The 22,080-nt window shown below is 39.2% G+C and overlaps 2 protein-coding genes across 10 annotated transcripts in view; both read right to left on the reverse strand.

Annotated features, from left to right (window-relative positions):
• DLG1 (discs large MAGUK scaffold protein 1) overlaps positions 1-22,080 on the reverse strand; it is a 1,062,265-nt gene that overhangs the window by 286,484 nt on the left and 753,701 nt on the right. The window lies entirely within an intron of this gene.
• The window catches only part of XKRX (XK related X-linked), a 44,236-nt gene that overhangs the window by 15,891 nt on the left and 6,265 nt on the right, over positions 1-22,080 (reverse strand). Inside the window, exons 3-4 of one of the 3 annotated variants that reach the window (XR_004625453.1) lie at positions 16,765-17,593; positions 1,821-1,954 (exon numbers count right to left, since the gene is read on the reverse strand). Coding sequence is in view for 1 of the 3 variants with exons in the window: in XM_002928560.4 (XP_002928606.1) it covers positions 16,848-17,593 (746 nt within the window). In the remaining 2 variants the exon portion in view is untranslated. Of the gene's footprint in view, positions 1-1,820; positions 1,955-14,265; positions 17,594-22,080 lie in introns of those variants that run through there. The other 2 variants (XR_004625455.1, XM_002928560.4) reach the window with 2 other exon arrangements.

Below are 22,080 nucleotides of genomic sequence, written 5' to 3' on the forward strand. Positions count from 1 at the left end.
ATGTTTGTTTCCCTCGCTAGATTAGGGAAGTTTTCAGCTACAATTTTTTCAAATATCTCTTCTAGACCTCTATTTTTCTCCACCCCCTCAGGGATGCCGATGATTCTGACATTGGATCATTTCATTCAGTCAGTAATCTCCCGTAACCTACATTCGTGGGCATGGATTTTTTTAAGTCCAGCTTCTATTTTCGTTTTTTCTTCTACTAACCCATCCTCCAATTCGCTAATACGTTCCTCTGCCTCGGTGACCCTGACCGTCAGAGCCTCTAGTTATTGCACTGGAATAAAAATAGTGATGGTGACTATGATAGTGTGTTTCAAAAAATGCAAAATATATATTAAATCCACCCCTTCTTTCTACCTCCACTGCCCCCACCCTAGACCAGTATGTCAAAAGATCATTTTGTAGATAGATACACCACTTCATTAAATCATTGATTCTATGAGTCCAAGAGGTCATAGATTGTAAGTCCCATCATTCTTTTGTGCACCAAGAAACACTGCTGTCATTTAAACTATGTCATGCCATTAATAGTAACATTCACCGCAATTTTAGAGGTGATAAAAAGTGAAAAAAATGCATCTTAGAATAAATAAGGTATATTGCACAGCTGATACTGAAGTGTTTTGAAGTAAATCAGACGATATAAAACATTGCACATATACAATATAACATGGCAAGGAGTTTGAATTTTATTTTAAATGTGATGGAAAGCAGTTTTGAGCAGGGAAGAGTTGGGATCTGTTTTCCATTTTTTAAATAAGTATCCTCTGATAAACTGATGCAAAGAACAAATCATGAGAGAGGGGGCTGTGACCAGAGTGGATTGGTTTAGGGTCAGGGCAGTCGAGGTAGGAAAAAAGGGTAGAGTCAGGATATATTTTGAATGGAAGGAACCAGCAATGTTTATTCACATTGACAATTTATACAACTCACTAAGCAAAAGCAAAACATTACTACAATATCTAAGTAATTCCCAGAGCTATTAGTGGTTGTTTTGGCACTTTTTAAAAAGATTTTATTTGTTTGAGAGAGAGAGCAGGAGCAGGGGTGAGGGGCGCAGGAAGAGGGAGAAGCAGACTCCCCACTGAGCAGGGAGCCCCATGTGGGACACGATCCCAGGACCCCGGGATCACGACTGAGCCACCCAGGTGCCCCTGTTTGGGCATTTTTTAAAAATATTTCATTTATTTATTTGAGAGAGAGAGAGGGAGAGGGCATGAGCAGAGGGAGGCGCAGGGGGAGACTCCCCGCTGAGCAGGGAGGCCAACCCCGGGCTCAATCTCGGGGCCCCAGGATCATGACCTAAGCTGAATGACCTGAGCTGAAGGCAGCGGCTTAACTGACTGAGACACCCAGATGCCTCCGGTTTGGCATTTATTAACTCGGTGCTGCGGAGTGTCTGTGACTTCCAGAAGCTCTGCCAATCCCTCATGAGCTGTAGCTAGTTTGACCTCCAGGTGCCAGTATTTCACTTCACTGGAAAGAAAGCAGCATTTCAAGTAATCCTAGGCCATGAATATCTGACGACAGCAGGGCCCAGTGTTAGTCTTCCCCAGGGACATCGACATTTTGACAAGGGTGTTTTGGTTTTTTTACGTTTTTATTTAAATTCCACTCAGTTCACATACAGTGTAATATTAGGTTCAGGTGTTCACACTTCCATAGAACATCTGGTGCTGCTCATAAGCACACTCCTTAATCTGACATGGGTGCTTTAAAACACACAGTATGTGTATCAGTCTGCATGCACTGCCTTCACAAACCAGCACAGACCGGTGGCTTAAACAGACATTTCTTTTCTCACAGTTCTGGAGGCTGATATTAAGGTGCCCTCAGGATCGGTTTCTGGTGAGAGCTCTTTCCCTGGCTTGCAGAGCTGCCTTCTCGCCCTATCGTCTTCACATGGGCTTTCCTCTTCGTGCACAGAAACAGGGAGTGAGAAAGAGAGCTAGAGAAAGAGAGGGAAAGAGGGAGGGAGACAGGAAGAGTGAGAACTGCGGTGTCTCTTCCTCCTCTTGCAAGGACACCAGCCCTACTGGATTAAGGTCCCATCCTTACAATCTGACTTAATATTTGTTACCTACTTATACGCCGTATCTCAAATGCAGTTGCACTGGGGGAAGGGTTAAGGCTTCAACGAACAATTCAGTTCATAGTAATATCACTCTTCAGAATATATACTAAAGAAATAACTTGAAGTACAGGAAAAAAAGGTTTATGAATCAAGAGGTTCATTGTTCATTGAAGCATTAGCTATAGTGCCCCCCATCAAAAGGAAACAGTCTAAATGCTCACTAGCAGAAAATAGTCCATCATTATAGTATACCTACACAGTGGAACACGACAGAGCTCTTTCAAAGAATGTAACAGGAAAACGTATATACTTTGAAGTTAATGGAGAAATAAAACAAGCTACAGTATAATCACAATTAGGTAAAATTCGGCATGTCAAAACACCCAAAAGGAAATATAGCAACATATTAAGTGTGGCAATTGATAAGTGAGTTTGTGATTTTTTAAAATTTTTACTCTTCTGAATTTTCTAAAATTTTATAATGAGCATGTGTTGCTTTTATATTTTATCTTTATCAAAGTTATACATTATAATTTACAGTGTTCACTAGTTCTGTGAGTTTTGTTATGAAAACAGTGATCTCTTTCTCCTTCCCCATAATTTCCCACTCCTCAGAGCAGCAAGAGCTTTCAACTCTTTTAGCTGATTCTTTGGGCACTTATCTTGGTTCTCTAAATAACATTATTTTTTTGCTACTTCTTTAAGTTTTTGACATTATCTATTGACCTACCTACCCACACCCTGCTCCCCACCTCACCCAAAGACCCTTCCCTCCCCTACGTTCTTCCAATGTACGTATGTTGTAATTTTGGTTGGTCCACTATTCAGTGTCTACAGTTGGCCAAGTAAACACTATTCACAGCTGAGCTGTGAAGTCTCACAAATAACTTTTCCTTACTGACACAACTCATTGTTTTTCCCCGGAGCTAATATTTAGTTTCTTTCTTTAAATAGTTTTTTATTTACTTAGCAGAAATTCAATTTATACTCTTCATCAGCGACTTCCATCTCCTCCCCATGTGTTCAGGTGGATCAGGTATCACAGATCTCTCTTCTGAGCCTTCCTGACCTGTATGAACTGGTTGTCCTCTATTCCTTCCTGATGTGCAGATGGCATCCTGGAATCTCCCTTCACCATCATTCTGGAGCTTCCCTGTTGCCTCCTTCTTATGCTGGAGCCCTTCCCCAGTAAACCACACCTTTCCTCTTTCTTGGATTTAAAATCTCGTTTTACACTTGGAGACTAAGAACCATCCTGCTCAAGAATGATTCGATAAATCAGGAAATCAAAAATCAATTTAAACAATTTATGGAGACCAACGAGAATGAACACACAATGGTCCAAAACCTATGGGACACTGCAAAGGCAGTCTTAAGGGGAAAATACATAGCCATCCAAGCCTCACTCAAAAGAATAGAAAAATCTAAAATGCAGTTTTTATATTCTCACCTCAAGAAGCTGGAACAGCCACAGAGGGACAGGCCTAATCCATGCATGAGGAAGCAGTTGACCAAGATTAGAGCAGAAATCAATGAATTAGAAACCAGAAGTACAATAGAGCAGATCAACAGAACTAGAAGCTGGTTCTTTGAGAGAATTAATAAAATAGATAAACCACTGGCAAGACTTATCCAAAAGAATAAAGACCCAAATTAATAAAATTATGAATGAAAAGGGAGAGGTCACAACCAACACCAATGAAATAGGAAGGATCATTAGAAACTTTTATCAACAGTTTCATGCCAATAAATTAAGCAACCTGGGAGAGATGGAGGCCTTCCTGGAAACCTATAAACTACCAAGACTGAAACAGGAAGAAATTGATTTTTTTAAACAGACCAATTAATTATGAAGAGATTGAAACAGTGATTAAAAACCTTCCAAAAAACAAAACTCCAGGGCCTGATGGATTCCCCAGGGAATTCTACCAAACATTCAAAGAAGAAATAATACCTATTCTCCTAAAGCTATTTCAAAAAATAGAAACAGAAGGAAAACTACCAAACTCATTCTATGAGGCCAATATTACCCTTGATCCCCAAACCAGGCAAAGACCCCATCAAAAAGGAGAATTACAGACCGATTTCCCTCATGAATATGGATGCCAAATTCTCAACAAGATCCTAGCTAATAGGATCCAACAGTACATTAAAAGGATTATCCATCATGACCCAGGTGCCCCACAAGAGACTCACTTTAAATTAGAAGACACAAATACATTGAAATAAAAAGGATGGAAAAAGATATTTTACCCTAATAATTACAAAATGAGAGCTGGGAAGGCTATACTAATATTAGACAAAAAAGACTTTAAGACCAACAATTGTTACAAGACACAAAGAACAACATCATATAATAACAAAGTGGTTGACCCATCTAGAAGACATAAAACTTATAAACCTTTATGCACTAACAACAGAGCTCTCAAAATATATGAAGCAAAAACTAACATAATGGAAGGGAAAGATACATAGTTCTACAATCATAGCTGGAGACTTCAATACTCCACTTTTAATAATGCCTAGAACAACTAGACAGGAGATCAATAAAGAAGCAGAGGACTTGAACAACATTATACCTATGAGAAATATATAGAGCATCCATTCAACAATAGCAGAATATACATTCTTCACAAGTACACATTTTTCAGAATAGACCATATGTTAGGCCACAAAACAAGTCTCAATAAATTTTAAATGATTGAAATCATACAAAGTATATTATCTAACTAGCTGTGGAATCAAACTAGAAGTTATAAAAAAGGAAAACTGGAAAATTCACACATATTTGGAAGTTAAACAACACACTCTTAAACAACCAATGGGTCAAAGAGAAATTAGAAGTGAAATTAGAAAATACTTTGAGACAAATGGAAAGAAAAACATAATCTACCCAAACTTATGGAATGCAGCAAATACAATGCAAAGAGGGAAAATTATAACTGTAAATAATTACATTAAAAAAAAGAAGATCCTAAATCCATAACCTAACTTTACACTTTAAGGAACTAGAAAAAGAAGAGGAAGCTAAACCCAAAGTTAGTAAAAGGAAGGAAATAATAAAGATTAGAGTGAAAACAAGCAAAATAGAGAACAGAAAAAACAATGAAGGGGATTGACAAGATCAAAGTTGGTTCTATTAAAACAACAAAATTGTCAAGCCTTCAGTCTACACTGACCAAAAAAAAAAAAAAAAAAAACTAAGAGAGAGGATTCAAATCACTAAATCACAAATTAAAGTGGGACATTACCACCAACTATACAGAAAATTGAAAGAATTATAAGCGATGCAATGAACAATTGTATGCAACAAATGAGACAATGTAGATGAAATGCACAAGTTCCTAGAAACACACAAAGTACCAAAACTGACTCAAAATGCTATAAGAAATATGAACATATATATAACAAGTAAAGATATTGAATCAATTATCAAAATCCTCCCAACAAAGAAAAGACCAGGACCAAACTGTCATAAACCTGAGAAGGGTAAGGGAGATGAGACAGTTAAATGTAATGTGATATACTGGGTGGGACCTGGGACAGAAAAGGGGCATTAGGGAAAAGCCACTGAAATCTGAATAAACTATGGAGTTTAATTAGTAACAGTGTTCCAATATTGGTTTCTTAGTTGTGACAAATGTATCATAGCAGTGCAAGATGTTAACAATAGAGGAAAATGAGTGAGGGGTATATGGGAATTCTGTATTATCTTTGCAATTTTCTCTAAGTTTAAAATTGGTCTAAAATAAAAATTTTCTTAAAATTGACTGCATTAGGGGTGCCTGGGTGGCTCAGTCGGTTAAGTGTCTGTCTTCGGCTCAGGTCACGATCCCAGGGTCCTGGGGTCGACCCCCGCATCGGGCTCCCTGTTTAGCGGGGAGTCTGCTTCTCCCTCTCCCTCTGCTGCTCCCCCGCCCCTGCTTGTGCTCTCTCACTCTTGCTCTCTCTCAAATAAATAAATAAATAAATAAATAAAAATTTTAAAAAATGATTGCATTGGATTGAAGCATATCAAACATATAAAAATATATGAGTTCATAATGATGCTAAAGGCAAAAAAACCTGTGTTGATTGTTACTGGAGATTGCTAAGGCATCAACTTATTACTCAGAAAACTGATAAAGAGAAAAAATGCAGCATATATCCTGCCTTTCCTGTATAAATTGTGTCTCAAAGTAAGCAATGGCTGATGAGAGGGAATTCTTATTTATAGAAGTCCAGCTAATAAATGTAGTAGAAATGTTAGCATTAGAAAAATCATTTTGCAATTCCTTAATGAAATAACGGATCTAGGTGATGGGAATCTTTAGAATGGGATAAGCTGGCATCATCTGAACCCTACTGACCAACTTTAGCATCAATCAAAATGAAATATGCAGACATAATGCACTTCATGGAATGCAGTAGGAAGGAAAGAGCACCATCCATCAGGTATCCTTGCCTACAAATTGACACTGAATCTACTCAAACCTCTAGCTCTATTGGTTCATAGGAAATACAGGGGACAGAGGAGCAAGTTAAACAATATCATAAGGAAGCAGTTGGCCAAATCCAGAGTGCAGGACAGTCTACAGAAAAATGACCCAGTTTCTTCAACAAATCAGTGACATAAAAAAAAGGGAGAATGCATGATTATAAAATAAGAGAGACTTAAGAAATCTATTAACCACATGCAATGGGTGGACCTTGTTCAGATCCTGATCTGAATAAGTCAACTGTAGAAAGACATCTTGAAAACAATTGAGAAAATTTGAACATGAACTACAAATTAAGAAATTAGTGTCAATTTTGTTGAATATCATGATGGCATAGTGATTCTGTGTATGTCTTGATGTCTTTATCAGTTATAGATTACATACCAAAGTAACTACTGTAAAATTTTCTTTAAAATCCTCCAGGCAAATTGGTGCAGCCACTGTGAAAAACAGTATGGAGGTTCCTCAAAAAATTAAAAATAGAACTACAATATGATCCCTTTACTGGGTATTTACCCAAAGAAAACAAAAACACTAGTTCAAAAACATATATGCACTCCAATGTTTATTGCAGCATTATTTACAGTAACCAAGATATGGAAGTAACCCAAGTGTCCATCCATAGATGAGTGGATAAAGATGTATGTGTGTGTACACACACACACACACACACACACTGGAATATTACTCAGCCATAAAAAGATGACATTTTGCCATTTGCCACAACATGGATGGATCTAAAGGGTACAGTGCTAAATGAGATATGTTAAAGACAAACACCATATGTTTTCACTCATATATGGAATTTACGAAAACAGAACAAATGAACAAAGAAAAAAGATAAAAAAACAGACCCTTAAATGCAGAGAACAGACTGGTGGTTGCTAGAGGGGAGATGGGTGAGGAAAGGGGTGAAATAGATAAAGGTGATAAAGAGCTGTAATGTATAGAAATGTTGAATCATTATATCGTGCACTTGAAACTCATAGAACACTGTATATTAATTATACTTTAATTTAAAAAATAATAAAAAACACAATCCTCCAGCCAGTTGAAAAAAGATTGGAAGCTAGATGAAATAAGAATGGCAAAATGAAAATTGTTGAAGCTGGGTGATGGTACATGGAAATACATTATATTATTTTATTTTATATATGTTTGAACATTTTCATAATAGAGAAGTTTGTTTTGTTTTGTTTTGTTTTTAATCTGGACTAGGGGTATGAGCCCTGGCTTCCATTCTCATTTGCCCTGAATTAGCTGTGTGATCCTGGCCAAGTCACTTCATTACAGTATCTCAACTCTCTCATAACACAGAAATAATAACTGATTAAAATGTATCATGTCTGCCACATACGTAGAATTATACCAAGTAGTACAAAGGAACAAAAAAACTGTATCTATCCTACCTATTCTTCTACCTATTCTCAAGGCTATCAGGGTAGGGGAAGGGGAGTAGGAGGAGAGGAAACAGGGCTTTCGGAAATGTAAAATATAGTAAAGAAGAAAATTACACCTCTAATTCCACCATGCAGAAATAACAAATAACAAACAAATAACAAATCTTAGTGTGTATTTGAGACCTTCCAGACATTTTTCTCTGAAAACAGATGCATGTCGTTAAAAAAAAGACATTTGAACAATACTGTATGTGTTCTTTCATGGCCTGTTTTTGTTTTGTTTTGTCTTTGTGTGTGTGTATGTACCATTATATCCTTCGGGTAATCATACTAAAGTACGTCAAAATGTTGTAGTTATAAAACATGACCTAGTTTAGTGCCATTTTCTTCTCACAGCTGTTTCATTAACCACAATCAGCCTTTTAATGAATATGTACCACATGTGCCAAAGGAATGGTCATCTCTGGTTTGAACTCTTGCAGCTGGTCTCCTGGCTTCCAGTTTACCCTACTCTAATCCATCCTTTACACAAACACCAAAATAGTCTTCCTGAAATACCCCCATGTCACTACTCTGCTCAAAAATCTTCTACAGGTTATGTACCGCATGATTCCATTTATATGACATCCTCAAAAAGACAAACTATAGGGACAGAGAACAGATCAGTGGTTGCCAGGGTTTAGGGGTGTTGGGAGGGTGTGATTACAAAGGGGTAGTGTGAGGGAATTCTTTGGGGGTATTGGAATTGTTCTGTGTCCTGACTGTAGTGGTGGTTACATACATCTCTACATGTGTTAAAATTCATAGAGCTGTATATTACCCCAGGATGTCAATTTTTCTGTATGATAATTTTTTAAAGCCTTCAATGATTCTCCATTGCTTAGATTCAAATTTGGCACTAAGCCAACACATGGAAGGCCCTACATGGCTCCCCTGTTTACCTTTCTAACCTCATCTCCTTACTGAGGCTCACCCCCAGTGCACACTATATTCCAGCCTTACTACAACTTCTTGCAGTTCAGTGAACATATGTGTCACTCATGAACCTTGATGCCTGTGTCTTTGCTTGTAATGTTCCCTCTGCTAAAACGCATCCCCACCCACCACCAATGGCAACCCTACTTGTCCTTCAAGGCTAGTTCAAATCTCACATCCTCTGCTGACCTTTCCTCAGCTCCTCAGTCAGAACTGAATCTCTCCTTCTTCAGTGTTCCCACAGCACTTTGCTTAGATCTCATTGCCTGACACCACCAGGTATTATAGGGAAAGCCCAAGCAGAAGCAGGCTCCAATGATTAGGCAATAAAACCCCAAACCTCACCCAGAAGTATTCACTTAGCATCAGGCATTTGCATTCCTGCTTTCCTTTCCTCAGACCCCAATGACCCACTGGTTCCCAGGCCAGGCTACACCTGTGGACTTCAAATGTGCCCTGTTATTTACCACCCCATCCTTCAAACGCCAGCTTCAACTTCATTCTCAAATACATTCCTGCTTTTCTGCTCCGGCGCTGAATTCCTGGCTTGGCCCCAAGCACATGATTCTTCCATGCCACTCCCAGGGATGGTCTAGTTTTCTGACATATGCCTGTTCAATCCTACTCTCCTGGCTGAAAGACAAGGGAGCTTGCCTAGCAGGTGTGGGTACCTGGGCCTGAGGCTGGTGGGAGGAATGTCTCATCAGCAAGCGAGCCAATCCAATGGGGAAAAGCAAATTAGAGAGTCAAGTGTGGTAGGCAGAGGTTGGTAAACCAGAGAAGCAGAGCCAAATTATGTCAAGAAAGCAAGGAGGGACTAGAGCCTAAAGCCAGGAATATGAGCATATATGGATGACTGGGAACCATATTACAGCAGGCTAAGCCATAGGCTAGTTGGGTAGATATTAGAGATAGGGGACCTTTGCCTGTACCCTTCTGTTATATGTGAATGCACCTGCCCCATTTAAAGAGCCAAAGATGAGTATAAAGTACCCACCTTCTTCAGTCCTACCCAGTCCAGACCATGGGATCCAACATCTATGGGAGGCAGTGTGGTAGACTGGAAATAATATGAGCCTTGGAATCATAAAGACCAGAGTTTAAATTCTGGTTCTTCCCCTTATTAGTTGTCTGACCTTGGGTAGTCACTCGGCTTCAGCTTCTTCATCTGAAAAATGGAGATAGCATCTACCTCAGAGGCTCATGATGATGATGATGATGATGATGATGATGATGAAATGAGATGATGTAAATGGATCAACATGGACCTTGGTATCTAATAAACACTCAACAGATGACACCCACTTCTTTCAAGGGCACCTACCACAATTTGCCTCAGATTTCTAATTAGTTGTAGGCAATACATGTCTCCAATTAGATCTTAAACTTGAAGGCAGACGCTGTGTATGAGTCATTTTTTTACATGTATTTACTTTTTAAATATATTTTTCTGATTGCAAATATCATGTAAAGTTATACAAAATTTAAATATTGCAGACTATTTAACACGGAAGAAATCCCCCCAAACCCCCGTCCCAACCAGAGAACTGCTGTAAAGTTTATGGAGCATTTTTCTCCAGCTCCCCAAACGACCATATTGTTTGTTTCGTTTTTACAAAAATAGGATCACTGTTGGAGTCTCAGAATGTTTTTTTTTAAGTTTCATACAAATAGAGAGTGAGCATGTGTCAAAGTTTAATTTTAACTCACAAAGGAGGAAACCAGCAAGATGGCAAAGTTAACTCAAAAGAGGATATGAGAACTGGTATTTTATAGTTTAAAAACAAAGAAATGCTAAAATAATGCCAGAATGATATTGCTAAGTTAGAATTAAAGCTGATTCATGTCCTGCAGGGCACTAAGAACCAAAATCATGCTTTTAGGTGGATAGAAAATCTTGTTGCATTTTGTCAGTTTTCTAGATTTGGAAAATGACTAAACCTTAATCACTTGTGCTAAATTACAATTCTCCAGACATAGAGAGTTAGATGACCCTCAGGCCTGTTAGAAAATGCTCTTAAGGTGACATTAAAGCATCAAGTAATCATCTTTTCCCTTTGTGTTAGTTTCCTAGTGCTGTTATAATAAATCATCACAAACTGTTGTGGCTTAAAAAACACATTTATTTTCTTACAGCTCTGGAGGTCAGAAGTACAAAATCAGTTTCACTGGGCTGAAATCAAGGTGTTGACAGGGACCTGCTCCTTCTGGACACTCTGTGGGAAAATCTGTTTCCTTGTGTTTTATAGCTTCTAGAGATGCATTTCTGTTTGTGGCCCCTTCCTCCATGTTTAAAGCCAACAGTGTAACATCTTCAATATCCCTGTCTCCATCTTCACATCACCTTCTCTCTCACTAGGACCTTTATGATTGCATCCAGCACACCCACATAATTCAGGGTAATCTCTCCATCTCAAGGTCAGCTGATTAGCAACCTCAATTTCCCACTTAATTCCCCCTTACCACGTAACGTAACATATTCACAAATTCTGAGGAATAGGACATGGAGATCTGGGAGGGGGACACTATTCTTCCTATGACACACTTGTTTCTAAGTTTTGAATAATTCTTCATAATCTCGTCCTATACATTGTTTTTCAACTTGCTTTTTTTCACCAACCTTTTCACTTAGCACATACTGTATACATCTACCCCATTTGTTTTAGTAGACACACAACACTACATTAGTTTCAGGTGTACAACTCAGTGATTTGACAAGTTTACACACTGTGCTTTGCTCACAAGTGTAGCTACCATCTGTCACATCACTATTACAATATTATTGACTTATTCCCTATGCTGTAACTCTTATTCCCATGACTTAGTCATTCCATAACTGGAAACCTGTATCTCCCACTCCCCTTCGCCCATTTGGCCCAATCCCCCACTCCCTTCTGGCAACCATCAGTTTGTTCTCTATTTATAGGTCTGATTTTGCATTTTGTTTATGCATTTTTTAGATTCCATTTATGAGTAGAATCCTATGGTATTTGTTTTTCTTAGTCTGATTTATTTCACTTAGCATAATACCCTCTAGGTCTATCCATGTTGTCTCAGATGGCACGATCTCATCCTTTTTATGGCCACATAATATTCCACCACACACACGCACACACACACACACACACCATTTTCCTTATCCATTCATCTATTGATGGACACTTAGGTTGTTTCCATATCTTGGCTATTGTAAATAATGCTATAATAAACATAGGGACACATATACCTTTTTAATGGCTGGACAGTATTCCAGTGATAGAATTGTCAGAATTTAATCATTCCCTTATAGATGGAAATTTAAGTTGTTACCAACTTTTCACTGTTACAGCACAGGTAGTGCTATAATGAACATTCCTGTACATATCTCTTTGCACAAGTGTGGCTATGTTGCCAAAGAAAAAAATTCCTAGAGGTTAAAATTCTGAGACAGAAAGTATGCCCATTTAATTTTGGCAAATACTGACAAACTGCCTTCCAAAAACTTAATGCCAATACTTTACTCTCATACCAGTGATGAGAACCAGTGGCTATTTATCTCCAGTACCACTTAAACTCGATATTTGGGATTCGCTTTTGAGTCTTTCAGCACCTATAAAGCACTCTGAAATATCCACATAGGTTTTCCTGGTACAAAATGAGCTTAATAATTGTTTAATAAATTAAAGGTTAGAGCAATGTAAATTCATATGTACAGCTCAGAGGGCTTATCCCAACAATGATACAATGGTAACAGACCTAATATGTGTCAATGTGCCGTGAATATAATACAGTGCTATTCAGATGTTATTATCTCTATACATGAAAGTGTACTGTTTTCACACCTAGTTCCCACAGCTCACACAGGTTGGCCTTGCCACTTTCTGGTTTCACATGGTATATGCTTTGTTGCCAAGGCTCATATCATACTTTCACTGTGCACCCCAGAGGCTCTAAGGTCTAAAGTGTGTGACTAATGGTGCTGGTCCTTCAAGAGGAAAGGCATACGATTCTGGGTGTCCCCTGAAGACAGTAGTAAAGCCCAATAGCAAAAGTTTCAGAGAATGAGGAGTCCCTCACTCTTGGGTAGGTAAGTATTTTGGAGGGTCCAGAGCCTTCTGCTTTTATACTAAAGGACTTTTCAGAAACAACAACAAAAACCCCCAAACCTGTGGAGTTCTAAGATCTTCTTTTTAAGTAATCTCTACAGCCAATGAGGGGCTTGAATTCACATCCCTGAGATCAAGAATTGCAGGCTCCATGGACTGAGCAGCCTGGCATCCTGGAACTCCACAGGTTTAGATGGAATGTCCCGGTGAATGTTCTACCCTTCAGCTGCCCACAGGATGCTTACCCTGGAAGCAGCAATCAACTGAGTGCTGAGGACCATGACCTTGAGAGGTGCTGGAGGGAGCAGGCTAGTTGAAAGAGCACTGAATGTTGACTTAGGCTCTCAGGACTGTGACAGCTGGGGGAGGAGGGGCGTTATTCTTCAACATCCTTATCCCGTGGCCTGTTTAGAACTAGGAGTCAGCTTCTCAACAGGAGTAAGGGCAGTGTTGCTATGAGGAAGGATTAGTGAGTGGGCTTCAGCACTCCCCTGCTGTGATTGGCTGTTTGGCAGGGGAGGGGGGAAAGATTCATATAAACCTGGGTAGTAACTGCTCCCTCCAGTTTTATTTGCACCACCGGGGTCTAGAAGCTGTGCGTTTAAGAACACACAGGAGACAAAATCTTAAAACTAGAAAGGAAACGGGTCCATCTACTACTCTCCCCCACCCTATACCTACACTCCCAGTATATAAGTACATGTGAACATTAAATATAAGTTCATATAAGTACAAGAGAACATTAAATAACATCAGCCTATGAGTGCATGTGAACACATACTCAATTTTCATCCTAGTCCTTTTAGGACTTGACCTTTTTCTGTCTAGAGTAAATTGAGTGATATCTCCTGATTACGAGTGTTTGTAAGAAAGAATGTTTGATATGAACCCAGGCACAGCCCAGAAAAGATTCCTGGAAACACTAACATATTAAACTAATTCCACAAAGGACCTAAGAGGATCTAGAGGCTTATGTCATGATGAAGAGTGTAAACTCTGGAGCCTGGGTGCCTAAGACCGAATCCTGGCTCTGATATTAGCCGTGACTTTAGAATCTTCATCTGTAAAATGGGGGATAATAGCACCTACCTCATAAAGGATTGTTTTGAGGATTGAATGAAATAATGCATATAAAGTGCTGTGCCAGACATACAGTAAATGCTTATAAATATTAGCTATTATTTAATTCTCCTACAGTGCCTCACAGTTCTAATGCCGCATAGTCTTTAAAGCACTTGTGGAACAAATGAAATTGACAACTATGAGTTTATTTAATACATTTCCTTAAGATGTTCATTTGCCCATACTTAGCCTACCAAATATCCAAGAATATGGGGGGAAAAAAGCTGTTGCTATGATAGCTTCTCTTTCCCCCACATTCATGGTTCTGCCTTCCTTTTCCAAGATCCATTTGCTGGCCCCATCTCTGCCTCCTCTCCCACTAAGACTCGCCCCTACACAACTACCCTGTGTCACTTTGAGATTTCAAAGGATAAAAAGAGAGTAGTCAATTAAAGAGACGTTTGCAGATGGGAGCACTTCCCTTGCCCCACCACCACATTCCGAAATTTGTCCTTTTCTTGTGGATCTAGAAGATTGCTGTGGAACAGAAAGGCCACCACCTAGAGGAGGTTCTGAGAGTTCATTTGCATAATGTATCACTAGAATCTCTTCTCCTTGGGTAAGGGCAGCAGGTTTTTCAGGTCCGAAGCTGCTCCACACCCCTCACCCTGCACCCCCTGCATTCCAGATATATTAAGTCACGGAGGCTGCGAAGTGTGTGTGGGGAAAAAAAAATAGTACCAAGGCACATATTTCTGCCCTGTGTATCTCCACTCTAGCGCTAATTGACCTGCTTGGCTTAGTGTGTGTCACTGTGTTCCCATAGCACCTGTGCCTTAAGTGGCTGATTCACATGGCTTTTAATGGACCAAATTACAGTTCCACGCTGCTTCTGATTTTAATAGAAGGGCATATTAACCACTAGGGAGAAATTATTGCTTGAATTCCAAAGAGACAGTGTGTTCTTCTGGAAGCCTAATAGATTCTTTCAAATTCACGTTAAATAACATAGTCAGAAGATAGGAGTGTGAGCTTTTTATGACACCAACCTAACTAAGTCTCTTCATCAAAGATAAAATGAAGCAGTTGGATTGACAAAGTATCCACTGTCCAAAGCAAGTCACTCGATTCTCCCCAAATTATTTATCTAATCCTTTTAGCCCTGAAACAGTGGTTGAAGATGGGAAAACCACACCAGACATGTCAGGAAATAGGACGATTCTGGCTAACAGCCCTGCTACTTAAAAGAGGGAGCTCCTCCACCATAAACTCCGGACACTGGATAAGAGGACGGGAAATGGCTAAAGATAAACTCCTAACATGATCTCAAGAGTAAAACTGGATTGGGATGAGAAGTTTTAGGTCAGATTGTTCACAATTTCTCAAAACATTGTGGTAGCAACACTTGGTAAATGCTACTAGGAATTCTCAACTTTCCTGGTCTGGGAGAGGTAAACATAGTAAATGCTGAGATACTAGGTCACAGTAGGCAGTGGCCATACTAACCTCCATTCCTCGGTGACCTTAGAGGCATCTTGCTGACATCCCCATCAAAATACCCTACTGATAGGAGATACATGAGAAAGGGGGGTACGCATTCATCCATTGGGGGTGTGGGAATGAGCAGAAGGTTGATAAACATTTCCTTATTAGAAAATAAAAATCCAGTGGGCAAAAACCAGTACCAACGATGAATTAATGTGATCTGGTCTCCCTCCTCTGTCTTCACTCTATCTTGGCGTATTAGCTGCCATCCAAACCCCAAACAGCATGAAGGTAGTATCTCAGCTATTATTACCTTCTCTCTCCCCTAGGAAAAAAACCCAGCAAAATACTCAGAACAGTAGGAGACACAAAGCAATCTTCATTTCTTCCATATATTAGAAACATTTTCAATTACAGTTCAGCTTCTCTGAGATCTGTATCAAGTAGTAAACCGCCAAGAGCACAGAAAAACCAGGTTGGAGGGAATTCCTGATAACAATGTAGGAAGTGACAGATTTTACTCAACCACTCCATTCCACAAGCTGGATGCTGCTGCAGGCCCCTGAGAAAGAGTCATTCTGGTTTATGCCCTGAAGGAATCCTACTCCACACTCCCTCTTCCGAGTGTGCCTGGGAAGGGCTGCTTGAAAAGAGAGATCCCTGATGAATGATCACTAGTAAAATCCTAATGGAAAGCTAACTTGTTTGGGGGAGCAGCTGTTTTAGTGGTGGCAGTTTTCTTCTTAAACCAGAGTTTCTCACTGGAATTAAAAAAAATAAAAACCCAGCCATGCTTACAGTTACAATTCCACATTAATCAGCCAGTTTCCTGGGAGGTACCGGTAATTAGCAAGTTGTCACATCCTCTGATCAGTCAGGATATATTCTGGTGGAATTCTGGGCCTTCACCTCGGCCCTAGGAAAGCTCAGCAATGCCCTGGAGCAAATGAGCAGAGCTACAAGATCACACCCAGAGAGTTTAAGGTGTTTGGAGGTAAATTACCCCCTAGGGCAGCCAAACAGCTGCCCTGGGTGGGAGGGGTGTTCACAGTACCTCTGACCCTTCTTGGTATATAGTAGCTACCCTGGGTTTCCAGACATAGCTGTCAATCTTAAGGAAATAAAACCTATTTGGGAGTTGCTCTTTCTTCTTAGAGGCTTACCAGAAAATTCAAGAAAATCTCCTGGTGGGTACTCACCTATGAGCCTCGTCCTTTCCTTCAATGGCAAAGTTGCTCTTGGCAGCCCCCAGCCTATCCCAAAAGACCCGGAAGATAGAATCTCAGACAACGCTTTGCCTTGCTTCGGCAGCACAGGATGGCTCTGAGTTCTCAATCCTGCCCCGAGGGTGCCGGTGGCAGCAGACACAATGGAGGTAATCCACTACGTTGTGGGTAAAGAGTGAGCGCAATGGGTGCAAGTATTGAAAGAAAAGGAGCATGAAGCCAATGGAAATCACATAAGCAATGATGAGCTGCAAAGCAATCAAGGAATGACAGTAATTCAGTAACACTTTCACTCCAAAGAACTTGAAAACCAAAACCATGATCACGTTCTCTACCAACCTTACACTATAGTGCAGGCCCATATGCCCCCAGTTCTGACCTTTGTCAACAAGGTCCCTGTCTGCCAATTTCAACTGCAAAGCTGACCAGCAAGAGAAGTTGATGCCCGCATAGAGAACGGTGATGGAAATCAGCACCACCAGGGTGCCGACCCGGCTGAAATTTTTCTCAATGTTATTGGGCATCTGGGCACCACTCCTCCAGAACTTAACCCAGGGCTCAAAGAGGATGATCAGGAAGTTGAGCAGTAAGAACGGCACAGCTTTCAATTTCAAGGTGGCTGAGAAGAGCACCAGAATCACGAGGCGGGAAGTGATCTCCAATGTCCGCCAGATGGTGATGCAGAGGACTTCCAATGGCCCAAGGCGAATCTTGTATTCATCATACTTGATCTGGATAGCCAACATATTGCACAGGGTAGCCCCATAGGTGACAGATATCAGGGAAAAGACCATTAGCACAGCTGTAAGAAAAAAAAAAAACAAACAGAAAAAAATAGACAATCAGACCATGTTGGCGAAGCTTGAACTCAGACCTGCAGGTCCAGAGAGATGACAGGTGAGGCTTGAGGGCCCAGTTAAGAGGAAATTCACATACAAACACAACCATGTTAGCACAGGACACAGCGTGCACAGAAAAAAAAATGGAAAGAAATAAACTAAAATATATCTTTTGTGATAGAGATTATACCTGTTTTTAAAATCTTTTTTCTATGTTTCTCTATTTTCCAAATTTCCCACAATGAACATACATTGTAACACTTTAATAATCATATAAACATACAAAATGAACTTTTTAAGAAGAGTGGATCTCAGAACTAGCACTGAGAGGTCACTAACACAAGAAGAGCACATATAAAGGGATAGAGCAGCACCCACTTGAAGGAACAGGCTTCTGAGCAAACAATGAAGCGGGCAGAAGGAATTCTGAAAAACTCCAGTCCTGGGAAATTCGTAGGTAAGGCCTTTGGTTACAGAAGTCCCTTCTTTGACATGTCTCTTCTTTAAGGAACGAATCTTGTATGGCTTCTAGAATGTGTCAGAATGTATACTGGAAATTCCATGAAGGCAAAAAGGACCATGTCTATTTTGTTCTGCGCTGTATCCCCAGAACCTAACACACCGCCTGGAATATAGCAGGTGCTCAATAAATGTTTGTGGAGTTAATGACAAATTCTGAATTCAGAGAGGCAGCATAAAATATCTGCAATTTGAAACCCTTGGTTCGGCTCTGTGAAAGCTGTGTGAAAATCACTGGATATCTATGTGCCTTAGTTCCTCAATTCACTGAGATACTCTAGAATTGCTTGCATTAATCATCACCAGTATTAATTTATCACCCAGGCGCTTTGGTATATTTTAGGAATCTCCAAACTTCTACCAGAGTGGTTTAAACATTTTTTAAAAAACCCACTTCATAGCCCAGGACATCCGTGCCACTGTGTAGAGTTGGGGCCCTGAAGGGTCAGGACGCTCCATAACTTGCTACACTAAGTCTCAACTACAGAACACACAGTGGCCCTTTCCTTCTATTCCTTAATATCAAAGAATACCAATCACTAAGACAAATCTACTGCTCTCAAGGAGAGTAGAGGCCTGAGGGGTAACTAATCCAAAAAAGGGGGGGGCTGGAACTTTCTGTTGCCATAAAAATACTAGATCCCGGGAATCGGAGCCATGGAGATGTCAACTTAATCTGCAAGAAAAGTGGAGACTTTCCCATGGAAACCCAAAAAGCAGCACAGCTTCCTTTGCAAGATCCTTTTCAGCTCTAAGTAGAGTGTTGGAATCTCAAAGACTGGAGAGACTCTCTTGAAGTGTCTACTCTTAGCCTTATTTTTATTCATTATTTTTCCATGTTTATTGAGCTACAATTGACATATAATATTGTATTAGTTTAAGGTGTACAACAAAATGATTTGCTATACTCTTAGCTTTATAAACCACTCTCAGTCCCATCCCTAAGAGTTCATGCTCCTAGTTGGGAACGTCATAGTGTATATACATCTAGCCAAGTGTGGTGATGCTTTCCCTTAAATTAGAACTCATTTATTGATAGTAGTGTAATAAAAGAAAGCCTGATGCTTCCAATAAATGTAAAAACACCTTCCATCTGTCTCCCTACAAATAGACTCATGCCATAAGAGATCATAACGCTGTTAGTGAATTTGCTCATCTAAGCTGATCCAGGTGGCCTCCAAGAGAAAAAGAGATTAGAAAAAGGGGTAGCAAGAAGACAGCAGAGTGGGTGAAAATGAGGAAACCTAACCCAAAAAACTGTTTACCAAACTTTAAGAGACGGTACTGTCAGAAAGTTCTCAGTAGGAGAAATCACCAACGAATTAAAAACAAGGCCTTGGAGAAAGTTTCCCTTACATCCTTCGTAGAGTGATACGTTTAGAAACATGGGCTCTGCAGGCAGGCATACTGAATTCCAGTCCAGTCTTTGCCAGCTATTACTTATGAAAGCATGGGGGAATTTGCTTAACCTCTCAGTGCCTCCGTTTCCTCATTTGTTAAAATGGGGATAATAATTATATCACAGGGTGGTTGTAAAGATTAAAGGAAATAATTACATGTAAGGGACTTAGAGAAGCATTCAGATCTTAGTAGATGCCATCTGCTAGCTCCTATCATCATCATCACTCCCCATTTCCAAAAGAGTAGAACATGCATTTCCCCTACTTAGGCAACGAGATGATTTAAAAACTAATAGAATACCTAAAAATAAGCCTTACAAAAATGTGCAAAACCTATAGCAAGAAAACAATACAACTTCGCTGAAGTACATTTCATGAGATGTTTTTTAGTGTACTTCAATAAAGTTGTATAGTTTTCCTGTTCCAGGCCTTGCACATTTACGGCATAGATTGTAGAGATATTTCCTGGATGTATACTTATCTCCAGACTCATCAAGCTGGGTATGTTAAAGAGGTAGAGATTTTTGTCAATCATACCTCAATAAAGTGATGTAAAAATATTTAACAAAGCGGAGAGATACATCATCTTCTAATACGAAACTGATCGATCCTATAAAGATGTAAATTCCCTCCAAAACAACCTAAATAATTTAATGCAATCCCAATTTACAGTCTGAACGAAAATTTTTTTCTTTTATTGTTGTTACTGTTTTGCTTTGTTTTGTGTTTTGGTGGGAGAATTGACAAACTGATTGTGGAAATTCATCTATTTGGAAGGTTAGGCTAAATTGCCCTATCAGATAGGAGTTGTGAAAGGCCTTTGTGAGAAGTGCACAAGATTTAAAAGCAATGAAGAACTTAAAGGCATCAAAATTTAATACTTCAGAAAGCCAGAAGACCATTTAAAATGTGTGTATGTACACACATGCAAAATACACAAATGTATACATACACGCTTATCTACAGCAGAGAAAGGACTAACATGAGAATAAGAAAACCGCTGCTAGAATAAGAAAAAGACAACCCACTATAAATCAGCAAATTAAAGAACACAGTAACCAAACATGAAAAGATGCTCAGCTGCTCTCACAATTAAAAGCAAATTATTAAGTAATCAGTTATTTTATAACTATACAATTAAAGAATATTTAGTTTAATATATAAAGAAAAAAGCACATTCATACACTACAGGTGGGAATATAAATTCATACAACCTTTTGGGAGGGCTATTTGGCAGTACTGATAAAATTCCAAACATGCATATCTTTTCACCCAGCACTTCTATTGCTAAGAATTTATCCTATGAATTGTCATTCCGGTACACAGATACTTATAAAGATGTTCTCTGGAGCGTAGTTTGTGATTAGAAAAAACTTTTTTGAATGGAAATATCAGAAACAAACTTTACTCCTACCAACAGAAGATTAGAGAAATAACAAAGAATGGTCCAGTTCCTATAAGGAAAATATATATTATGTATTTATCATTTATTATTATACATGTGTGTATACATAACCATTGAAGAAAGATATATTGGCATACTTTTGAAAAAAGACATGTTGAACAGAATGTTTAACCCAGCCCTTTTTGACACAAATACATATACATAGATATTGTATGCATGTTTACATAGTAAAAAAAAAAGCCTGGAAGGATATATACTGAATGGTTAACAGAGGTTACTTTTGGGCAGTAAATTTACATCTCCTATTTGATATATGTTCTGTGTGGTTTTGACTCTTTACCATAACCATGTCTGATTTTCATAATTAAAATATAAGGACCAAAAATAGTAATACATGGTCATAGCAAAAATTTTAAACCACATAAATTTCAAACCATTCAGAAGGGTATAAAGTAAAAGCTAAAAGTTGACGGACTTCTCATTTTCACTCCCCAGAGGTAAATGGTTTCTGACATATCTTTCCAGAAATTTTCTATGCATATACGATTACTTGTAAGTCAATTGGTTTTGCATGCATGACTTCTGTAACATATACATATTTTAATTAGATGATTTGATGACCCTCAAAATTCTCAGGAGGAAAAGCATCATCATTTCCTTTTCTCTTCACACTACTGTCAATTCTAGATACGTAAAGAGCTTCAAGACCAAAAATTTCATGAACAATTCTTAGTGGAGGAGAAGAGAAAAGGGGGCAAATTCCCTCCTTACATTCATTTGCGACATGGGGCTTTGCCAAGCGGGATCCGCATCTAATAATAAGGAAATGGTTCCAAGTTGTACCCACAGCTGTACCAGCTCCAGCCCAGCAGCTGAAGTTAATCTTGAGCTGTTAAAACTCATTAACAGTACTTTATCTTGACTTTGAAAACATGACTCACATTTCCTCCTCTCTTAGAGGTCTTATTCATCTAAGGATCCGTCTTTTACAAGTGGGAAATTAAGACTGTGACCTCTTGGGGAACTTCCTCTAACAATCACACAGAAGGTCAGAACTGGGACCAAGCCTCATTCTCATCAGTATTCGTTCCACACCCGAATTTCTTTTTCCCCACTGGAGTTGGGA

The sequence above is a fragment of the Ailuropoda melanoleuca genome, chromosome 1 (assembly GCF_002007445.2).
Source record: "Ailuropoda melanoleuca isolate Jingjing chromosome 1, ASM200744v2, whole genome shotgun sequence".
Taxonomy (NCBI): domain Eukaryota; kingdom Metazoa; phylum Chordata; class Mammalia; order Carnivora; family Ursidae; genus Ailuropoda; species Ailuropoda melanoleuca.